This window comes from Pithys albifrons, chromosome 30 (genome assembly GCF_047495875.1).
Source record: "Pithys albifrons albifrons isolate INPA30051 chromosome 30, PitAlb_v1, whole genome shotgun sequence".
In the NCBI taxonomy this organism is placed as follows: domain Eukaryota; kingdom Metazoa; phylum Chordata; class Aves; order Passeriformes; family Thamnophilidae; genus Pithys; species Pithys albifrons.
This window is the reverse complement of record NC_092487.1, coordinates 1,603,540-1,625,331: the sequence shown is the minus strand read 5'-3', so window position 1 is coordinate 1,625,331 and position 21,792 is coordinate 1,603,540. Positions and strand designations below refer to the sequence as shown.

Below are 21,792 nucleotides of genomic sequence, written 5' to 3'. Positions count from 1 at the left end.
TGGTACCAGACGGTGGAACAGTGGGACATTGAGAGCTCTGTAACCACCTGTGGCCCAATCCAGTTTGTTCAGGACCTTCACAATGTAAAAATAAGAGCAATAGTTTCCCACTGCTTAGTAATTTTCTATTTGCCTTTACAAGGTATGTTCCTGTTAAGGGAGTTGTGGAATAAGCAAGTTTCTGAATGCTTTAGTTAAAGTAGTGGTAACATAAGTATCCAATTTTTGGATAAGAGATGCTGAACAAAGGCTCTATAACCAGGTGTAAATACACTATTCAACAGACAAGTGCAACTAAAGTTCAAGCTCCAAAAGACCACCAGAGACCACCAAGAGACCACCAGAAGACACCTCATGACCAAATAAGGACTTCAGAAGAACTTAGAACTAATTAACATATGCATGAACTTTATAAGAGAAGGAGTGAATATGTGAGACATTTTCTGAATATGTAGAATTGCAAGTAAATATTGGCTATGCTGAGCCAAGAAGGGGTCACACACATGGTTAGAGGAGTGATCCTCCTGTGTGTCCAGCTCTGCTCATAAAGGAATATCTGACCATTAATGCTCACAAATTGAGTCTTAGGGGTTTCTTACTGCCAGTTTATTGTCCCCAGAGGGTGGGCAGCTCTGCTCCTCCTTCGTTGCTTTGCAGAGAACACAAGGAGCTGTAGTGCTGGAGGCAGCCCAGGAGTGAGGGGTTGACTATCTGCAGGGGAGAACCAGTCACCCTGACCTCAGCATGGGGAAGAGCTCAATGCAGTGACCTGGTCCCAGGCCTGAGCCAGGGAAAGTCAGGGAATGATGGTGGAAACCCCAGAGGTGCCCCTGTGCTGCAGGACTGCTGCTGGGGTGAAGTCTCTGAACCAAAACTTGTCCTGGTCCTCTAAATAAAGATGGTTTTCAAACTATTTATGTATTTAATGCCTGTGATGGGAGGGTGGGGTGGAGATATGGAAAAGCCCCCTCTGGGCTTGGCACTGCTGGGAGGCCAGGAGGGGTGGGGTCCCCCACAGCCACTGCCACCAGCTTCTCTCTCCCTCCACAATCCAAAGACCATGTCCAAAGGTTGGGGTGTTTTGGGGGCAGTGGTAGATGAACCCGGGAGGGGGGTCTGTGTGGAGCATTTCCTCACAAGGGGCAGGCACCAACCTGTGCTCTGTGTGACCAGGGACAGGACCCAGGGGAACGGCATGGAGCTGTGTCAGGGGGGGTTTAGGCTGCATATTAGGAAAAGGTGCTTCTCCCAGGGGGTCGTCAGGCACTGGAAGAGGTTCCTCTGGGAAGTGGTCTCTGACAGAGCTCAAGGAGTCTGCACAATACTCTCAGGCACTTGGTGGGATTGTTGAGTTGTCCTGTGGAGGGCCAGGAGTCGGACTCCATGATCCTTGTGGGTCCTTTTCGACATAGAAGGTTTTAAGATTCTACTCTCAAATTTTCTGGCTCAAATCCCACAGTGCAGCTCCTCCACAGAGGGAGTCTACCTTTAAAAAATAATAATAAAAATCCCTAAATAAACCTCAAACCCCTTTAACACTCTCTCCTCTTTCCCATAATTTCTTCTCTTAGGCCAAGTGCTGGGTCCTGCACTTTGGCCACAACAACCCCCTGCAGTGCTCCAGGCTGGGCACAGAGTGGCTGGAGAGGGACAGGCAGAAAGGGACCTGGGGGGACTGAGGGACAGGAAGCTCAACAGGAGCCAACAGTGTGCCCAGGTGGCCAAGAAGGCCAAGGGGATCCTGGCTTGGATCCAAACTAGTGTGGCCAGCAGGCCCAGGGCAGTGACCCTTCCCCTGGACTCTGCCTTGGGGAGGCCACACCTTGAGTTTTGTGTTCAGTTCTGGGGCCCTCAGCTCAGGAAAGAGATTGAGGGGCTGGAGCGGGGTCAGAGAAGAGCAACGAGGCTGGAGAAGGGACTGGAGCACAAGTGCTGTGGGGAGAGGCTGAGGGAGCTGGGGGTGTTTAGTCTGGAGGAGCCTTGGGGAGACCTCATCACTCTCTGCAACTACCTGAAAGGAGGTTGTAGCCACGTGGGGTTTGGTCTCTTCTCTCAGGCAACCAACAGTAGAACAAGAGGGGCTTAAGCCCTGCCAGGGAAGGTTTAGGTTGGGTATTAGACAGAAATTCTTTCCAGAGATAGTATGGCCTGCCCAGAGAGGTGGTGGATTCTCCATCCCTGGAGAATTTTAAGATGAGGCTGGATGTGGCACTGAGTGCCATGATCTGGTAATCACAGTGGGGTTGGATCAAGGGTTGGACTTGATGATCTTGGAGGTATCTTCTAACCCAACTGATTCTAAGTGATTCTATTCTTATGATTCTCTCCCTATTGCCTCAGGCAAAGTTTCTTCAAGCTGCATATTGTGGAAAGCAACCCAGAGGTTCAATCCCTGTTGGCCATCGAGGCCAAGTAACCACAGGTTGGGCTTCTCCCTCCCACTCCACCCCTCTGCAGGGTTTGCTGCAGCCAGGCCAGGCTGGTCCCAGTCCCCAGACATGGACATATGCCCTGTCCTGGGCTTGAGAACCTCAGAGCTTTTTACAAAGAAGAGACTTGAATTTCTCTGCAGCACCTGGCTGTCAGAGGTTAATGCATCCAACTTATTCCTCCCCTGTTTTCCTTCCTGGCTGTCAGCTGCCAGGTCTCTGGGAGCTGGAGGGGAGCAGGTAACTGTGAGAGGGGAAAACAAAGGCTTGTTGTGGAGCAGAGTGATTTGACAGTGAAAAATGAGACAAGCCAGAAGCTTTTCTGGGCATAGATTGTGTGAAAGGGCAAATAGGGCTGGTTTTGTGCCCTTGGTCCCTCTAATTAACACTGAACAACCAGACAGGCCAGAAATTGGAGATCTTGGGACTGGCAGCAGTGGGAGTGCTGGAGCCCAGTAGGAGCTGAGGGAGCCCCTGCCCTTGGACTTGTGCCCCACAGCACATGGTGCTTGGGGGAGTTTTGCCCATGAGCTCTGGGGTCAGTGCCCTGAGGCACATTCAGAAGAGTCATAGAATCATGGAATCTCCTGAGTTGGAAGGGACCCACAGGGATCATTGAGTCCAACTTCTGGTCCTGCATAGCCCCAACAATCCCAACATGTGCCTAAGAGCCTTGTCCAAACACTTGTTGAGCTCTGGCAGCCTTGGGGCTGTGACCACTGCCTTGGGGAGCCTGTTCCAGTGTCTGACCACCCTCTGAGGGAAGAAGCTTTCCCTGATATCCAATCTAAGCCTCCCCTGACACCACTCCATGCTGTTCCCTTGAGTCCTGGAGTCCAGTTCTCTGGCTCAGGTGGGCTGCTCCCATGACACAACACTGGGGATGGGAGATGGGACAAGCCAGACATCTGGCAGAGCTGGGGATTTGGGGGATTTTTAACTGAGAGTCAATGAAATGAGACCATCAACTTGCAATTCCCAGGGGTCTATCCATGTCTGCAGAGTGGGGGGGCTCAGCACCCATTCTGGAGGGATTGGCTGTTCCCAGCCCTGGGCAGTGGCAAATCTGGTGCCACGTCATCCATCCCAGCTTCTCTCTGCATCCCTCCCTGGACAGGGCTCCCTCCCTCCTGCCTGGCCAGCTGCTTTGTGACCTGGGTGCTGAACCTTCACCAGGAGGAAGAGGAGGGACAAGCAGGGCAGGACTGACCATGCAGGGACCCAGGAGTGGGATGCAGAGCTGGGAGAGGGACAGTCTATGGGAAACATCATTGTTTCCCCTCTTGGAAACATCATTTTGAGCCTGGATGGTTCCATCCCATGGGCAAAGTTTCAAATCATTCCCTGGGCAATTTAACCCACCCTCCCCAAACCAGCCACAGAGCTACTTGCTAAAGGGCTTTATTGGGCAAAGTTGGCTCCAGCAGGAAGGGATGCAAATCCCACCCCATCCCCATGGAACAGGGCTCACTGGGTCTTGCTCCAGGCCTTGTTTGCCATTCTGCAGGAGACTCCTGGTGCAGAGGGCTTGCAGCCTGGCTCTGAGGGCACAACAAAACCTGGCCATGACTGGGCAGGGAGCAGGGGCCCAGCAGGATCCGCCAGCACCCTGTGCCATCTGGGCTCTCCTGGGAGGGCAGCGAGGAGGACTCGAGCCCTCAGGGTCCAGGGCCCCCATCTCCCAGGCCTCCCTCACCCCCAGTGCCGGAGCTTGGCTCCGCTGTCCCTGGAGTGGCCCTCGGGCTTCGGCGCTGCCACGGAGAGGAGGCCCTCGGGCTCCAGCACGAACATGCCATAGAGGTTCCAGAGCAGCATGGCCAGGAGTGGCAGGAAGGTCATGCTGAAGCCGAAGGCACGGAAGGAGCGGCTGATGGCGTAGGACAGCCAGAAAATCAGCCTGGAGAGGGCAGAGGGTGCAGTTCAGTAAGGGCAACACCATGGGGCCGGCACCAGCTTCGTTCAGGGGTTCTGACCAAGGAGGGTCTCCCTGGCACGGCTGCCGCAGGAAGCAGGATGCAGATCAAGAACCCCTCCTGGCTGTGGTTGGCCAGGTGAGGCGCTGCCAGAGCGGGAGCTGCACCAAGGGATGGTGTTTGCTGGCACTGCCGGAGCCTGGTGGCACCCCAGGGTGAAGGAGTCACTTACCGGGAGATGGCGAAGAGCCCCGTGAGCAGCGGGATGAGCTTGAGGAGCTCCTGTGGGAGGTAGGTGGCCAGCACAGCCATGTTGAAGAAGTAGAGGATGAAGAGTTGGATGGACTGGGAGACGTAGGTGCGGTGGATCTCCACCTCCTGCTGCAGCTCCCCAAAGGGCTCCAGGGCAGAGGAGCAGAGGCGGGAGATGCCGCTGACAATCATGCCTGGGGGGGAGAGAGAGGGGCTGAGCAGGCACCCAGAGCAGCTGCAGTGGGGCTGGGACAGCAGGAGGGAGGGGAGGCAAACTCCATCTGCTGCACCCGAGGGGACAGTGGAGCCGCAAAGAGCTCGGCCCCAGCTCTCCTTCCCACAGCCCCAGGGCTAACACAGCCCAGGGCGAAGGTGAAGGGCTTGTACCCCAACCCCAGAGCTCACCCAGCACGATGGGGAAGGTGGCGAAGGCGGCGCAGCGCAGCGTGTACACCAGGCGGGCACTGACCGTGGGCAGCAGTGGAGCGTCGAAGGGCAGGAAGACGTAGGCCCCGTAGATGAGGCAGGGGCAGAGGAGCAGGGCCCCGGCCACAGAGGCCACGGCCTTGAGGTTATTGGTGCCACAGTCCTTGGCACAGGGGCACTGCAGCCCCTCAGACTGGGGCTTGGCCATGTGCCCCTCAAAGCCCAGGGGGTCCCGGTAGCGCGAGGGGGCGAGGGGGAGGAAGACTTGTTTGTGGTGGAGGCTGCTGGGTCTGTTGCTGGGGGGCACATGGCCCCCCCTGCCCTCCTCCTGGGGCCAGGGAGTGGGGTGCTGCTTCTGCTTGCAGGGGTTCTGCTCGATGCACTGCGGGTCGATGGGCACAAAGACGTGGGCTGCCATCACAGGCAGCCCAGGGGCTTCCTCATCTTCAGCCTCAGCTGAGGGGCAGGTGGGAGCAGCTTCCTCGGGGTCTTCACGGCCCCCCTCGGGACTCGAGCGCCTCTTCGTCTCCGCAGGCTCTGGCTGGCCCTGGGCACTGTGCTGGCACTGGTCCCATGGCAGGGTGGCATTGGGGTCCTCTAGGTGTTCATCCAGGACTGGTGGCACCTTGTCCGGGGCCACTTTTCCCAGCTCCAGCAAAGCCACCTCCTCGGGGGGCAGGACAGGGTCTGCAGCAGCCATGAGAGCGGGCGGTTCTGCCCTGCTGGGCACTGGTGACACCGCTGGGCACTGGTGACACTGCTGGGCACTGGTGACACCGCTGGGCACTGGTGACAACGCTGGGCACTGGTGACACTGCTGGGCACTGGTGACACCGCTGGGCACTGGTGACAACGCTGGGCACTGGTGACACTGCTGGGCACTGGTGACACCGCCGGGCACTGGTGACACCGCTGGGCACTGGTGACAATGCTGGGCACTGGTGACAACGCTGGGCACTGGTGACACTGCTGGGCACTGGTGACACCGCTGGGCACTGGTGACAACGCTGGGCACTGGTGACAACGCTGGGCACTGGTGACACCACTGGGCACTGGTGACACCGCTGGGCACTGGTGACAACGCTGGGCACTGGTGACAATGCTGCCCGTGCGGTGCTCAGAGAGGACGAGGTTCCTGTCTCTTCCACTTTCACTCTGGGAAAGGAGACAGAAAAACATAAAAAATGAGAGGTTTAAGGTCCTGTGCACAGCCCCAGTTACAAAGGGGGGGCAAACTGGCACCCCTGGAGCCCCCAGTGCCTGCCTGCCCTTGCACTGCTATGGGAAAGCAGCACCCAGAATTCCCGGCAGGGGATCAGGAACTGTCCGGATGGGCCGGGGGGCTCTGGGGGTGGGAGTCTGGCTGTGAAATGGGGCAGCCTGGGATGGCTTCCCCTGCCAGATGAACATGCCGCGGGTTCTGGCTGGGCACAGCTGGGCGGTACAACTGGCTCTTCCCGGCTCCGTCCTGTGCCGGCACCAGCCCAGCCCTGGCTGTCCCTGGAAGTAAAGCTGCAGCCGGGCTGAGCCAGGTTTGCAGCCTCCTGCGGCCAAGATTGGTGTGAGGTGGGTGCAGGGGCTGCCACTGCCCTTCCATGGGGAGCAGGAGGTACAAGCAGAGCCCCCGTGTTGTCCCCCTTTAAGGGGATGTTCCCCTTTAGGGGTCCCTGTCTCTCACCTGTCCTGGGGGTGACCTGCCACCTCCACAGCGAAAATCCCTTCCTCTCCCCTCTAGACTCATTCAGCACCCGCAGAGGGAGCCCTGGCCTGGCCACAGGTGTGGGGAAACTGAGGATTCCTTCGTGCCCCGCACACGGAAGCGCAGCTAAAGCAGCTCCTGTACCTCCCGCGCCCGGATCCCACCCCGGGCACTCCCTCCCCTGGTGTAGCGCTCACTGGGGCACCGGCGAGGGGCCATGGGCAGCTCCGTGCGACTCCCGGGGCAGCTCTGTGGGACTCCCGGGGCAGCTCCGTGCGACTCCCGGGGCAGCTCTGTGGGACTCCCGGGGCAGCTCCGTGCGACTCCCGGGGCAGCTCCGTGCGACTCCCGGGGCAGCTCCGTGCGATTCCTGGGGCAGCTCCTGGGGCAGCTCCGTGCGATTCCTGGGGCAGCTCCGTGCGATTCCTGGGGCAGCTCCTGGGGCAGCTCCGTGCGATTCCCGAGGCAGCTCCGTGGGACTCCCGGGACAGCTCCGTGGGACTCCCGGGACAGCTCCCGGGGCAGCTCCGTGAGACTCCCGAGGCAGCTCCGTGGGACTCCCGGGGCAGCTCCGTGCGATTCCCGGGGCAGCTCCCGGGACTCCCGGGCAGCTCCGTGTGATTCCCGGGGCAGCTCCGTGCGATTCCCGGGGCAGCTCCCGGGACTCTCGGGCAGCTCCGTGCGATTCCTGGGGCAGCTCCCGGGACTCCCGCGGGCTTCCTGCGCTCTCCCGGCTCCTGGAGCCCCAAACCTGCCGAACCGGCTCAGGTGGGGCGGACGCGGCGCCTGCTGGGAGAGGTTTCTCAGAGCTCTCTAAACTCACATGGATTTTATCCCTTCTCCATAAAATCCTTACTAATTTCTAATTAGACTTGTACTAACTTTTTATTTTATATTATTTTTTGATTTTGGCCAAGCTAGTCAGTTCTCTTAACCATGCATAGCTTTAGACAAAGAGGAATTTAACCCTGTTGCTGTAAGATGAACTTTAACAAATAAACCAAAACCCCTGTTTAGGTTGGAAGCTGAGCTGTAGGAAATAAATCAGAAAACCTGTCTAGGTTGAGGCCTGAAGCTGTAACATTGTTTAGTTAAAAGGAAAGAAAGAGCTGCAGAAATAAGAGCAGCCCATTCAAGCTGTTTAGAGTCACTCAAAATATCCTGCTCAGCTCTGGGGAGGTTTTCAGTCCTAACTCAGTGTATAAACCTGGAAACACAAAAGTCTCCTTGAACATCTTTGGTGGAATTAACCCCCATGTTCCCAACACTGAATAAAAGGAAGGATTTTGTTCTATTCTATTGGATTTGACTGGTTCTTAATTCACTCATTTGAAATCAGCTTCTTGTTTAAATTTAGCTTCTAACTGAGGCTGAATAAAATAACTGGGCTGAAATAAAATAACTGGGCTGAAATAAAATAACTGGGCTGAAATAAAACACCTTCTTTGAGATGGGCCCTGTGTGTGAGTTTGATACTCTGCAGAGCTGCATTTTTGGGGGTTTCACCTCTGTGTTTTGTGGCTGTGGCTGGTCATTTGTGCCATGAAACAGCTTATAAAGTAGTTTTTTATTTTATTACCTTAAATGAGCTGGGTTTCAAACTCTGGAGATAATTAGATGAGCACTAGAAAAATAGTTTATTTTCTGAGTTTTTAGTCACTTTTAGGATGTGTGGGGTGTACTCTAAAGTAAAGGTATCAGTGTAGGAGAAGCACAGCTGCACTTTATAGGAAATTCAATAAAATAATATCTTTAAGTGGCTTTGAACCAGTTTTACTCTAGTCCATCATGAGACCAGTATTCCTTTACAAGAAATAGGATAATTTTAGAAGCTGAATTTAAGTGAGAAGCCAATCTCAGAGTTCTCCCTTAGAAAGGAGACACTGTCGGCCCTTGGTCAGTCATTGTTTGTCCTGCGAGGTGGAATTTCCACAAACCAACACGCTGAGGGGAACCCCAATTTCATCCCTGAGCCAGTAAAATTTACATGAACCCGCCCATCTCATACATAGCGCCCGCCCAGGCGACGCGATTTGTTGTGTAGGCAGATTTGTTAGAACGATGCTGCAAACATGAGGTTCTTTTCTCCTCATGGAGCAGCTTCTCTTGTAGAAGTTACCTGGCGGCGCGGTTATTTTGACAAAACACCTGAAGATTCAATCTGGAGACAGATAATTCCGCTCGAATTCCCGTTCCCGGGGGATTCCCGGGGGGTTCCCGGGGCCGCCCCCGGTCCCTCCGGCCCGACCCCGGCCCGGCCCTGACGCCGCCGCCGCCATGTTTGCCAGCACTAAGTGCTGGCGCGTGACGGACGCGCGGAACTCCCGCGAGATGACGCCGCGCCGCCGCCATGTTTGCCAGCACTAAGTGCTGGCGCGGCGCGAGGGCGAGTTCTCGCGAGGCGAGGCCGCCGCCGCCCTGCCCGCCCGGCGCGGCGCGGCCGCGGGAAGTCTCGCGAGAGCGGCGCGGGGCAGGGGACAGCCATGGCGGCCGAGCGGGGCCGGGGGCGGCGGCGGCGGCGGCGCGGGCGGTGCTGAGGGGGCCGCGGGGCCGCGGGCAACATGAGCCAGGGCGGCGGCGCCGCCGGCGACAGCGGCGAGCCGGAGGCCAAGGTGCTGCACACCAAGCGGCTGTACCGGTGAGGAGAGGGGCGGGGGGGAGATGGAGGGGAGGGGGCCCGGGGGTACCGGAGGGAGCGGGGGCGGCTCCGGGGGAGGCTGGAGAGGGACAGCGGGGAGAGGAACCGGAGGGCGCCTGAGAGAGCTGGGGGAGAACGGGGCTGGGCAGGGTCCGGCGGGGACTGAGGGTGACGAGCGGGAAGGGGATTGGGACGGCGGAGGTTGGGGGGATCCGGGGGAGATGGAAGGGAAGAAGATGGGGGAGTTGTCAGGGAAGGATTCGGGGGGGCTGTGGAAGGAGCGAGGGAATCGAGGGAATAGCGGGGATTAATGGGGCGAGGGGGAAGTATCCGGGGGAGACTGGGGCAAACAGGGCGAGGGGGATCGGAGGGATGTTCAGGAAAGATGGGAGAAGGACATAGCAGGATTTAGAGAAGATTGTGGGAAACAGGGGAAGAGCATCGCGGAATTTAGGGAAGACTGAAGTGAAGAAATTGTGGGGGAATCCAGGGAAAGTGTGCAGTGCAAAGGGAAAGGAGAAGAGGAAGGTTTAGGGAAGACCAGGCTGGAGAGAAGGGGGTTGTGTGGGATCCAGGAGAGAGGAGCAACACATGGGGAGGAGCACTGCTGAAAAGGGGTCTGGGGGCTCCAGGGAGATCAGTCAGAGGAAGGGGGTGGGAGGGGAAGGAGGTGTGGGGGGTCCATCCAAAGTGAGAGAAGGGAATGACAAGAGAAGGAGGCAGGTGGGAGAATATGAAGAGGTCAGGAAAGGGGACAGGCTTGGCAGTGGAACAGGACATGGGGAATGGAGAAGGGCATTCTCATGGATTCAGGGAGATGGGGTAGGAGTCTGTGGGAGCTCAGGGGAAAGGAGGTGTTGGGATGCAATGAGATAAGGGGTAGATGTGGAGTCATCCAGGGAGAGGGGGCCAGGGGAGGGCACACGTGGCTTTGGCAGTGGGGAGGGATTTTGTGGCCAGTGCTGGAGAAGAGTGTGATGGGCAGGAGCCCGAGCTGGGGCACTTTGCTACTGTGTGGAGAGCAGGACTGCTCCAGTTGCAGATCTTCCCAGTAAAACAATCCCTGGGACTCTGCTCTCTGGCTCCATATGGTGCATTGGAAGTGGCCTCAGAGGGCAGGACTGGGGCAGATCTGCTGGCCTGGGTGAGCTCAGCCCCCCGTGGGACAAAGTGTCCCATGGGATGGGGTGTCCTCCTGTCAGCCTCGGGCTCATGACTTGTTTTGGGAGGGTGGCCCAGGAATTGTCTCTTCTGGCCCCTGTTCTCTGTCAGTACAGCAGATCCATGGTGGAATTCCAGTGGGTTTCAAAGAACAGCAAAGTGATGAAGACAAGACGTGGATTTTACGTTGGAGTCTTTTTGTCTCGGTGACTCTGGCCATGTTCTTTCCCTCTGAGGGGCCTCTCTGCCCTCCTGCTGCAGGGCAGGGCTTTGCCTCCCACTGGGCCTCTGGCAGGGTCCATGCCCAGGAATCCCAAGCCATAACTGCAGGTTGGAGTGGTGGTTACTGGAATGTCACTGTTTCCATGTTCCTGCACTCTGGTGGGTGCAGAGCTGGAACCCAGAGGTGCTGCCAGAGACCCCCCAGTGATCTTAGCAGGGTTCCCACCTCTGCTGGGGGCTGGGCTGGGCAGTGCCTGGTGGAGCCCGAGGGGGGTGGGATCTGGCTGGAAACGACGTGTGGGGTGTTGGTGCTTCTGCCTGTAAAACAGACCGTGTTTTGTTCAAACCACCCTCATGGTGGGTCAGGACCTGGGGTGCTCTGTGCTCCTGGTGCTGCTCAGCTCACCTGGCAAAGGGTTCCTCACCTTCCCCCTGCCTTGTGGCCAGGGGAGGGATTGTCATCCAGCCAAGGAAGGGGTTGTTGCTGTTCGAATTTTTGTGGCAGAACAGGGTGTGTTGTTGCTTTAGAGCATTTTTACAGCAGGAAAAGAAACTCCCCCTCCTGCAGGATGAGTTCTTCTTTATCTGGGAGGAAGGAAGCATTGTGATTTTAGTGCAGGATTTATAGTACCTGCAGTGGCCACAAATTTCCTTCGCTGTAGCTGAGGGCTCTGTGAGCAAGTTCCCCCCTCAGCAGCCTCCTGTCAGTTCTGGTTCAGCCTGGATGGGGTTGGGGGAATTGGGAACTTCCTGCCCTCTGTGCTGCCCGCTGAGTTGTGTGGCCACTCTGGGCTCTGGGAACCCGTGGCTGTCACATTAAGTGATGCCTTTGAGTCACAGGTGTGAGTGTCACAGGCCCAGCTCTGAACTGGGGTCCATGGGATGATCAGTGCTGTGTCTGCCTGTGAGAGCCGAGATCAGGTCCCCACAGTCCTTGGCAGGGTTGGAGTGTCCTTTTGGAGATGAGGGTGTCCATTTCTCTCATAGAGTGCTCTCTCATCTTTTCCAAGTCTTCCTGTATTGACAGTTCCCAAGTTTCCCCTTAGAACGTGGCCACTGGCTCATCCTTGGTGTTCTTTGACAATGCATGTTGTAGTGTAGGGTGACCAGGTTTATTTTACAGGTTTCTGGGTAACCATTGACTCGTGGACTTGGTGTTTCTGTTCCTGTCTGGAGCCTGTTCTGGGCAGTGTGATTTGTGATTGACACAGAGCAGACATGAATGGCTGCAGGTCTTTTCCCTGAGGAATGTCTTACCCCTCAGAGACTGTGGCTCCTAATGATGTACTAAATAAAGAAACAGAGAAGGGACAAATAATTCTGCCTGCTGTGCTGCCCCATCCCATACTGTTGATGGCACAGAGGGAAAGGCACAGATCGGTGTCTGCGTGTCTGGAGAGGACTTGGCATGGGCCTGTTTCCACCCTGCCTGGCACCATGTGCTGTACTTGATTCTTTTAATAGACTGGCATCTGATTTGCCTCCTCTGTGGCTCTGATGTTCTGTCTGAGAGCAATGTTTAAACCCAGCAGGTAGAAAAATGGGTCCTGGGACAGGATTTGGCCCCTCAACTGCTAAGTAAAGTTCAGCCCGTGATCTGGGGCCTGCCAGGGCATTTTTATCAGTGTGTGGTCTGTAGTGCCTGTGTTGCTGTTTCCCAGCATTCCTGCATTGAGGGTGGCTCCTGTACCCTTTGCCCTCACTGAGGCCCCTTCCCTCAGCACCTCAGGTCCTGGAAGTTCACTGTCAGCTGTCATAGGCTCTGCTTTGCTCCTGCCTTCTCCTCTTCCAGCAGCACCACGGGGCTGTGTGGACAAGACTATGCTTTGGTGTGGGGCTCAGGAACCACATCCCAGTGTGTAAATCCTGTTGCTCTCCAGTCACCAACTCCTTGTTTCTTTACAAACCTTGGAAGAGCACTAGGAGCATGGAGTGCCTGCATGTGCCTGGAATTGCAGGAAACAGGGTTGTGTGGGAGATGTCCTCCGGGTCATCTTGAGGGGAAGGTGAGGTGCCCTCCAGTGTCACAGCTCAGCCTGTCCCTGGAAACTTCTGTACTTCTCATTTGACTGGCCTTTGGGTCCTGGTCCATGTGGGTGGGCTTTGCTCTGTGGCTCGATCACATTTCTTGCCCGTGGATACTGCTGGCAGGTAAACAGCTGTCTGCTTGCTGGCCACAGGGACAGCAACTGCTCTCTGAGAAATTCCTGCCATTGCAGGAGTGTTTTGCTGCGTTTCTGACACAGCTGAACCCAAGGGGATTCTTAGATGTGGTTTTGTGACCCTTCCTTAATATATAAAAAAAATTGAAGCCTTGTTTGGCTGTGAGAGAACCTGGACCGTGTGCCATAAAGGAATATGAGTGGAATAAATGGCAGGAGACTGAGTCAGTGCTGGGGCTCCAAATACAGTTAAATTGCACAGGAGGATTTGGACACCGGCGTTCTGAACTGGGCACGTGTGACATCCCACGCCAAGGGCCAGCCGTGCCCTGGGGTAGGTGTGCCAGCTGCCTGGAGTCTGTGCTCGTGTGGGACACCCCCAGCTGAGATTTGCTGCCCAGGGAATCTGGTTTTACAGCTGCTTTGAGGAGTGGAGACTGCCTGTGTCAGAAATTGATGGTTGTAGTTTTGCTGTGGTTCTGTCAGGGAATCAGATGAACCAGCAGTTCCCCTTTCCCCTGGTCACTCAGAGCACAGGAAGCCAGTTGGCTCCTGGTGTTCCGGGAGGGTCTTGGAGTGCTGCAGCCAGGAGAGCAGTCCCAGGCTGCAGTAGAGAGATGTACCTGTGCTCTGTGGGGATCTGATTTGGGGAAACTAAACTGGGGGGCTTGTTGGTGTGCCCCCACCCCACTGTGAGCTTGTCTGGATCATAGAATGGCTTGGATTGGAAAAGACCTCTGAGATCATCAAGTCCAACCCTTGGTCCAACTCCAGTCCCTTTACCAGATCATGGCACTCAGTGCCACGGCCAAGCTCAGGTTAAAAACCTCCAGGGATGGGGAATCCACCCCCTCTCTGGGCAGCCCATTCCAATCCCTGAGCACTCTCTCTGCAAAGAATTTTTCTGCTCTCCACCTTCAATTTCCCCTGGCAGAGCTTGAGCCCATCGTGCCCCCTTGTCCTATTGCTGAGTGCCTGGGAGAAGAGACCAACCCCCACCTGGCCAGAACTTCCCTTCAGGGAGTTCCAGACAGTGCTGAGGTCACCTCTGAGCCTCCTCTTCTCCAGGCTGAACACCCCCAGCTTCCTCAGCCTCTCCCCACAGCACTTGTGCTCCAGTCCCTTCTCCAGCCTCGTTGCTCTTCTCTGGCCCCGCTCCAGCCCCTCAATATCTTTCCTGAACTGAGGGGCCCAGAACTGAACACAACACTCGAGGTGTGGCCTCACCAGTGCATACTCAGTGCCTGTTACCTGTAAACCAAAATGTATTTTATTCACTTTCTTGCTCTTAAGGTTATTGGGCTGTCAGAGGTTGCAGAGGCCCTTCAGGCTATGGGAGAAAGGTCAGTGAGCAGGAGGGTCTTGATGTCAAGGATGTAGCAGGATTTTTTGTGTGATTCTTACTCTCTCCTTGGTTTTCTTCGTGATTATTCAGGAAGAATTTGGTTCAACTGTGGTGCTTTGATCTCCCAAGGCGCTGCATAAGACACTTCTGCTCCTCATGCTTCCTTCTTCTGTCAGGTTCTGTGGTTACTGAAATGACATTTCCAGTTACCTTGTGTGAAAGACTTTTTGTGGCGTGGCATGGTGGGAGATGGGACATTTTTCTGAAAGCTCCGGAATGTCCCAGGTTTTTTTCAGGAAGGTTCCTTTCGTTTTGGTGGGTTTGTGAAGGAAGATTGGCCTTGCTGGAAAGGGGCTGGCATAGGAAACTGTCAGTTACTTTGCAGAAATACCTGTAGTTTTCAAGGAAGGGGTGGTGGTTTCAGTCTCTGGCTTGTGAGTGCCCCGTGCTCCGTCTGCCCTCCGAGCACGAGCAGCAGGTTCAGTCACTGAGTGGTGCTGCAAAGTGTGACAGGTGAGTTCCCACTGAGCAGGCTCAGAGATTCTGGGAGGGGGAGCAGTCTGGCTACAGCTCCTCACGGCTCTGCTTGGCAGGAGTTTCTTCTGACCCTGCCTCCTCCTGTGTTCAACAGGCACATCAGTTCAGCTCCTTGTTCCAACAGCTCTGGGGCTGTGACAGGCTCAGCAGCAGGACAGGTGTTGGAGCAAACGAGGAATGACAGAGGGCTGAGGGGGGAGAACAAGACCTGTGGAGTTTGGGGCTGGTGGCTTGGGGGATGTACTGCTTGAAGAGGCAACAGCTGGGAAAAGCTGACCTCAGGAGTGTTTAGTGACCTTGGACAGAGGCGGAGCAAAGGCAGAGGTTGAAGGTGGCCTCTTGTGTTGGGAGGCTTGATGGTTGATTGTGCTTTATTGAGCTGTCTGTGAGCTATTGATGAGGTCCTCTCTGTCAGCACAAATGATGCTGCTGAAAGTGCTTGGGACTGTTTCACTGCAGCATTCGGAATTGTGGTCTGATTTGTTCACAACTTACAAACTGTGGAGTGCTTGATGTGGAATTCCTGCTCCAAGGAGGAGAGTCTTGGGCAGTGACTCGTGGAAGTATTTTTGGATGACTCAAAGGTTTGGAGGTCGCTTGTTCTCCCTTAGCTGGCTTTCAGAGGTAAAAGCCTCAGAACAAACTTCTTCTTTTAGGCTGGGTTTGAATATCTGTGTAACCTGTTACTGAGAGATGTTTAAGGGGTTTAACCAGAGAGTCCCTGTAGCAAAGATGGGAAAGTTTTGGGAAATGAGTGATTTGAGTTGCCTCCTTTCATAGGCAAGTTGGTAAGAAAGCAGGAACTGGTGGAGGTTTGATTCTTCCTATCAAAACATTAGTTATTAGAATTCAATACAGTTTTTTAATCACAGAGTTTAAGACATTTAAGTTAATCTTAGTGTAGGCATAGCAGGTTTAATTGCTGAGATCAGAAGTCGTTAATGTGTCCAGATACACTTCTGACCTTGCAACTGTGGAACTAATCAACATTTTTGATTGGACAGGCAGCAGTAAGTGGTGATTAAACAGCTGTTCTGCAGCAAAACCCTTAGAGTGTGTGTAACTCTGCTTTCTTCTGCTTTCCATAACCTTCTTCAAACACAGTATGGAAAGGAAGTCAGTGACTGTGGTGTGGTGGTCTGGGGTGGTGTCCTGACAGTGGAACTAACTGGGACAGCGTGGTTCTGTGCAGACACCCCCAGAGTCCCCAGCTCACCCACTGTCCTGACTGACCCTCTGGCTCACCCACTGTCCTGACTGGCCCTCTGGCTCACCGACTGTCCTGACTGGCCCTCTGGCTCACCCACTGTCCTGACTGACCCTCTGGCTTCTGTGTTCCCACGCAGGGCAGTGGTCGAGGCTGTGCATCGACTGGATCTCATCCTGGGCAATAAGGCAGCGTATCAGGACGTGTTCAAGCCAGAGAACATCAGCTTGAGGAACAAGTAAGTTGGGCAGGATGCTTGTGGTTTGTGTTTGGCTGGGGAAAATCCTTGTGAAGCAACACGTGGAGCTGTTGAATTTGCAGTTTCATGGTGTATTTGGTTTGTAGTGTGCCTGTAGGCTTGGGATCCCTGCAGACTTTGGACGCAGAGGTTTCAGGCTGGATTTCAGATCTGCATTTGAGCAGCACTAACACCACAGTCTTTGTCTGGAGGCTTTCCTGAGTGTCATTGACACAAATAAATTGTGTTGACCAGTTCCTTCCTTGTAATAAAAACTGTGGGGCAGAAACTTTTTACATGTGTGTGAAATCTTTTATCAGGTTCAGGAGGTGCTGAGCAGGGAGGATTATTCTTACTCATTTTCCAAACTGTCAAGCCAATTCCTGTCATTGCTGCACTTCAGGAAGTCACTGATGGCCTGCTGAGCCCAGGGCACTGGTTTGGCTGTACAGCTTTTCCAAGTGCTCTTGTGAGGGAGTGACCCAGGCTGTGCCATCACCAGATGGGCTGGCTTAGCCATCATAAGGATTTGGATTTTCCTCTTCCATGGTTCTGTAGTGGCAGCTTTGTTTGTTTGAGGCTGCAGCAGCTCACTGTGAATGCTCTGCTGTCTGTCCCAGGCTGCGGGAGCTGTGTGTGAAGCTGATGTTCCTGCACCCGGTGGATTATGGAAGAAAAGCAGAAGAACTGCTCTGGAGAAAAGTTTACTATGAAGTTATCCAGCTCATTAAAACAAATAAAAAGGCAGGTATCTGTGGCTCTGGCATGAGAAGGTCCCTGGTTGTGGAGCAGATGAGGCCAAGCTGAAAAACTTCATCTGCTTGGAGAAGTTGTGGTCTGAGTACAGGGTGGGAAGCTGGGCACTCCCAAATTCTTACCATGGAGCTGCCCTGTGCATTTAGCAGTGGGCAGGTAAGTGCTAACAGGCTGCTGAGAGAGCTGCCATTGCAGAGGGAACATTTTTTAATGTTCCTCGCTTCATAAGACAGATCTCTCCATGCAGAGTGATGGTCTTCATCATTAGTGCTGATTGTTTTAATGAGAGTTGATCACTGTAAGGTCCTCACAGTGTTCTCTGATGCTGTGAGTTCTGGTCATCTGGGGGCCTGGGCATATTTAAGGTTCTCTAACCAGAGAGCTTAATTTTATTTCATAGAGTCAATTGGGTTGGAAAAGACCTCCAAGATCATCAAGTCCAACCCTTGGGCCAACTCCAGTCCCTTTACCAGATCATGGCACTCAGTGCCACGGCCAAACTCAGGTTAAAAACCTCCAGGGGTGGGGAATCCACCCCCTCTCTGGGCAGCCCATTCCAATCCCTGAGCACTCTCTCTGCAAAGAATTTTTTTCTGATCTCCAACTTCCATTTCCCCTGTCAGAGCTTGAGCCCATCGTGCCCCCTTGTCCTATTGCTGAGTGCCTGGGAGAAGAGACCAACCCCCACCTGGCTGGAACGTCCCTTCAGGGAGTTCTAGAGAGTGCTGAGGTCACCTCTGAGCCTCCTCTTCTCCAGGCTAAGTTGTTGTTACAAGTATTTCTCCTTGATGTTGACCCTTTAAATACCTCTGAGAGTAACAGTGTTGAGCAGGAGGGACAGAGCTGTGCAAACCCACTTAGGGCTGAGCTACCCACTGTCTTGCTTCACACTCAGCACAACTTGGGTGCCCAGCCTCAGTCATGCCCAGACTGCACTAACTTGCTCCTTTTCCTTCCTGCAGCACATCCACAGCCGCAGCACCCTGGAATGCGCGTACCGGACTCACCTGGTGGCCGGCATAGGGTTTTACCAGCACCTCCTGCTCTACATCCAGTCCCACTATCAGCTGGAGCTGCAGTGCTGCATCGACTGGACACACGTGACAGACCCTCTCATAGGTTTGTGCTTGGGGTGTTGGGCTCGTGAGCAAGGTTGAGTCCCAGACAGGTGGCTGCCCCGTGCACTAGTCCATCTTTGTTCATAGAATCATGAAATGGATTGGGTTGGAAAAGACCTCCCAGATCATCAAGTCCAACCCTTGGTCCAACTCCAGTCCCTTTACCAGATCATGGCACTCAGTGCCACAGCCAATCTCAAGTTAAAAACCTTCAGGGATGGGGAATCCACCCCCTCTCTGGGCAGCCCATTCCAATCCCTGAGCACTCTCTCTGCAAAGAATCTCTCTCTGATCTCCAACTTCAATTTCCCCTGTCAGAGCTTGAGCCCATCGTGCCCCCTTGTCCTATTGCTGAGTGCCTGGGAGAAGAGACCAACCCCCACCTGGCCAGAACTTCCCTTCAGGCAGTTCCAGACAGTGCTGAGGTCACCTCTGAGCCTCCTCTTCTCCAGACTAAACACCCCCAGCTCCCTCAGCCTCTCCCCACAGCACTTGAACTCCAGTCCCTTCTCCAGCCTCGTTGCTCTTCTCTGGCCTCACTCCAGCCCCTCAAGATCTTTCCTGAACTGAGGGGCCCAGAACTGAACACAACACTCAAGGTGTGTCCTCCCCAAGGCAGAGTCCAAGGGAAGGGTCACTGCCCTGGGCCTGCTGGCCACACTATTTTTGTTTCAGCATTCAAGGGGTTACTTTTTTTTCCCCTGCCTAGCAAGTTACCTGTCTAGAACAGACTGTCCTGCTTTCTTTTCCATGGCACTTGTTTGTTTTTTCGTAATACTAAATTAAGGAGAAAGAAGGGTTTCTAACATGAGGAAAACAGTGTTAGAAAATTCTTTAGTAAGTGTCAGGTGATGTTAGATTTTTATGGAAAATTGAAGAGTGCTGTTGGCTGTGCAGAATGTTTTTAAAAACCTAATTAAGGTAGACAAACAGGAATAGGTTCTTGAAATCAACACATTTCTTACAGTACATCCTATTCACTCCAAGACACTGTTCTTCTTCTTGCTGCCTCTTCTGTCTGTGCTCCCTTCACTGTGTGACTTTGAAACCACCATTGAATATTGGACTGAGAACACAGGAAAGTCCTGTAGCTCACGCCAGCTGGTCCAGGTGACATCAGCTGGCCCAGGTGATCTCTGTGTGTGCCCTTAGGTGCAGGGAAATCTGAGGTATTACACCTGTTAGGGGAGGAAGAGTAAGAATGTTTACAGTCCTGAAGGCTGCCTGTGCATTCACATTCTCTGTTACCTTGTAATGATCTGTTCCCATCTGTTGTGGGTTGTGCTGGGTGCCTCAAGGCATATGTTTCTGTTTTGGTGGGTCCAGGTGAGAAGTGGAACCTCTGTGTGTTTTGTGAACTGTATTAGCAAGGATGTAAGTGATGTGCTTAAAGCTGGCAGTGGGGGAGGACAGCAGCACCTGACTAAGAGAAGTTAGTGTGTCTCTAACAAAAGAAGATTTTAGGTGCTGAGATCCTACTCTTAGTTCTGGGAGATGAAGGTATCACTGTCAGCTTTGAAATGTTGGTTTAAAAGGCAGATGTCCCTGGCAATTGTTGCTTTGAGGGATGTGTCTCAGTACTGCAGAATTAGTAAATCCTCAAAACCTCCATTCCCGGTGGGTTTGTGCCCTGGGGGGTGATTGCATGTGAAAAGCTCCCCTTGTTCAGGTTTCTTGGTGTGTTGGGCTCTTTAATTAAAGGGATGTGGCAAGTGAGCACATAACTGGGAAACAGAAGTGGAACCCTGCCTATCCAGAAAAGATGGATGTGTAAGGATCCAGTATGAACCACAGACTGGGGTGGCCACAACCTGATGGTTATGGGAATGGGAGCAGGAGGATTCAGAGCAAAAAAAGGGAGGGTAGGTCCAACAGCATCTATGGATGCAGATTCAGGACTCTGTGTTTGTATAATGCCACTCGTACAACACGTCTTGGTAAATGGGAACAGCTCCACACCGCAGCCTCCAGATTTCACTTCAACCCTTTTAACCTCAGCCAGGGGGGAAGCAGAGTGCAGACTGGATCAGTCTTAAAAAGTCTTCCTTGGGATTCCTGCTTGAGGGAACTTTCTCCTCCAGAAGGTGGAAGTGTTTGGCAGCAGGAAGGCTGACCCCAGTGTGTGACGCCGGGGCGACAGTGGTCGCTCTCTGGAGGGGAAGTGCAGCCACAGCAGCCTTTGCCTCCTGAGCTCTGGCCAAACTGTGGCCGTGCTGGCTGGGGCAGGTGGGATGTGCCCTTCCCAGGAACTGAGTCATGTTTGATGACCTCAGTTAGTTCAGATCCGCTGGCTGCAGCCTTTGCTTGTTGGTTTTGACACTTTCCCCTGCCTGAACTGCTTTTGCTTTGCAAGTTTAGTGTAGAATAGACAAGGCTATTTCAGTTGGAAGGGATCTACAGCAATTGCCCAGTCTAACTGCCTGAGCAACTCAGGACTGACCAGGAGTTGCCTGGGACATTGTCCAAATGCCTTTTTAATACTGACAGTCCTGGGGCATCAACTACCACTCTAGGAAGCCCATTCTAGGGTGTGACCACCTTCTTGGTAAAAAGAGCCTTCCTTATATTCAGTCTAAACATTTGAGGCTGCTTTGAAGCATTCCTGTGTGTCCTATCACTGGATGCCAGGCAGAAGATACTGGCACTTTCCTCTCCTTGTAAAGCTCCAGAGGTTGATAAAGGTCTTCCCCAGCCTCTTCTTCTCCAGCCTAGAGAAGTCTGGAGTTGATGGCCATTCCTCTCAGGATGTGCCTTCCAGCCCTGTCACCAGCTCAGTTTCCTCCTGGATGCAAAGACAGTGTTGTCTGGAGGAAGTTTTCTCTGACTGACTCCAACTGCCCTGTCCACAACACAGACTTCTGTCCTGATTTTTCTTTGTTTTACTTCTCTTTTGGTTGGCCAGTTCTAAGTCTAGATCTTGGTCTTGAGACACTGAATTTATTTCCATCTTCAGTGTTGGTGAGTGTCTGTGTCCATTGTGTGCTGCTGCCCAGTGCCAGTGCACAGTGTTCTGCCTTCCAGAGATTTGTGCACACTCATATCCAAAGGCCTTATTAGCCATGCTAATGAAATCAGCCTTAATAGCTTGTGTTCAGTGCTGTGTTGACATGATCACAAGATCCTCTAGACAGGAATTGGCCTTTGTCCTCTCATCTGAGGGCAGATGGAGCCAGGTCGCTGTGGCACACCTTGTAGACAAGGTGATGTCATTTATTTCTGTGACCATTGGTGATGTGGTGATGCTCTGGCCAGCAGGGTGTCCAAGGAGAGTGAGTGAGCAACAGTGTCTGTGAGTATTTTCTGTGTTTATTTTCCACATTTTGACAACAACTGCTCTCTATAAGATGCCACAGGCAGCAGCCAGCTGTGGTTTGGGTGTCTTGGGCAGAGGCATGGGCAGCTCCTGTGTCTTCCCAGCAGCCTCCACCCAGTGCTGTAAGTGATTTCATGTTTGCTTGTAGGTTGCAAGAAACCCGTGTCTGCTTCGGAGAAGGAGATGGAGTGGGCGCAGATGGCGTGTCACCGGTGCCTGGTTTATCTTGGAGATCTGGGTAAGGACAGCATCTGCTCTTCAGGGATTCCCTTAAAAACAGGAAAAAGATGGTGTCTGTACCCTGTGAGGCTGTCACTGTTAGTAAGCACCAGTTGAGTTACTCACAGACTGTTTCCCTCTGACATCTTTGTCACAG

The 21,792-nt window shown here is 53.8% G+C and overlaps 2 protein-coding genes across 2 annotated transcripts in view; one reads left to right on the top strand and one right to left on the bottom strand.

The window, feature by feature from the left end:
- Positions 1-3,814: 3,814 nt before the first annotated feature.
- TMEM79 (transmembrane protein 79) lies at positions 3,815-6,132 on the bottom strand. Its single transcript, XM_071579482.1, has 3 exons — positions 5,000-6,132; positions 4,575-4,788; positions 3,815-4,326 (listed from the first exon to the last, which is right to left on the bottom strand). The coding sequence occupies exons 1-3, from the start codon at positions 5,718-5,720 to the stop codon at positions 4,122-4,124; spliced, it is 1,140 nt and encodes a 379-aa protein (XP_071435583.1). The 5' UTR covers positions 5,721-6,132; the 3' UTR covers positions 3,815-4,121.
- A 3,024-nt stretch (positions 6,133-9,156) lies between these two features.
- SMG5 (SMG5 nonsense mediated mRNA decay factor) overlaps positions 9,157-21,792 on the top strand; it is a 34,172-nt gene continuing 21,536 nt past the window's right edge. Inside the window, exons 1-5 of the mRNA XM_071579400.1 lie at positions 9,157-9,357; positions 16,131-16,229; positions 16,850-16,973; positions 17,948-18,104; positions 21,565-21,654. Coding sequence (XP_071435501.1) covers positions 9,281-9,357; positions 16,131-16,229; positions 16,850-16,973; positions 17,948-18,104; positions 21,565-21,654 — 547 coding nt within the window. The 5' untranslated portion in view covers positions 9,157-9,280. The remainder of the gene's footprint in view (positions 9,358-16,130; positions 16,230-16,849; positions 16,974-17,947; positions 18,105-21,564; positions 21,655-21,792) is intronic.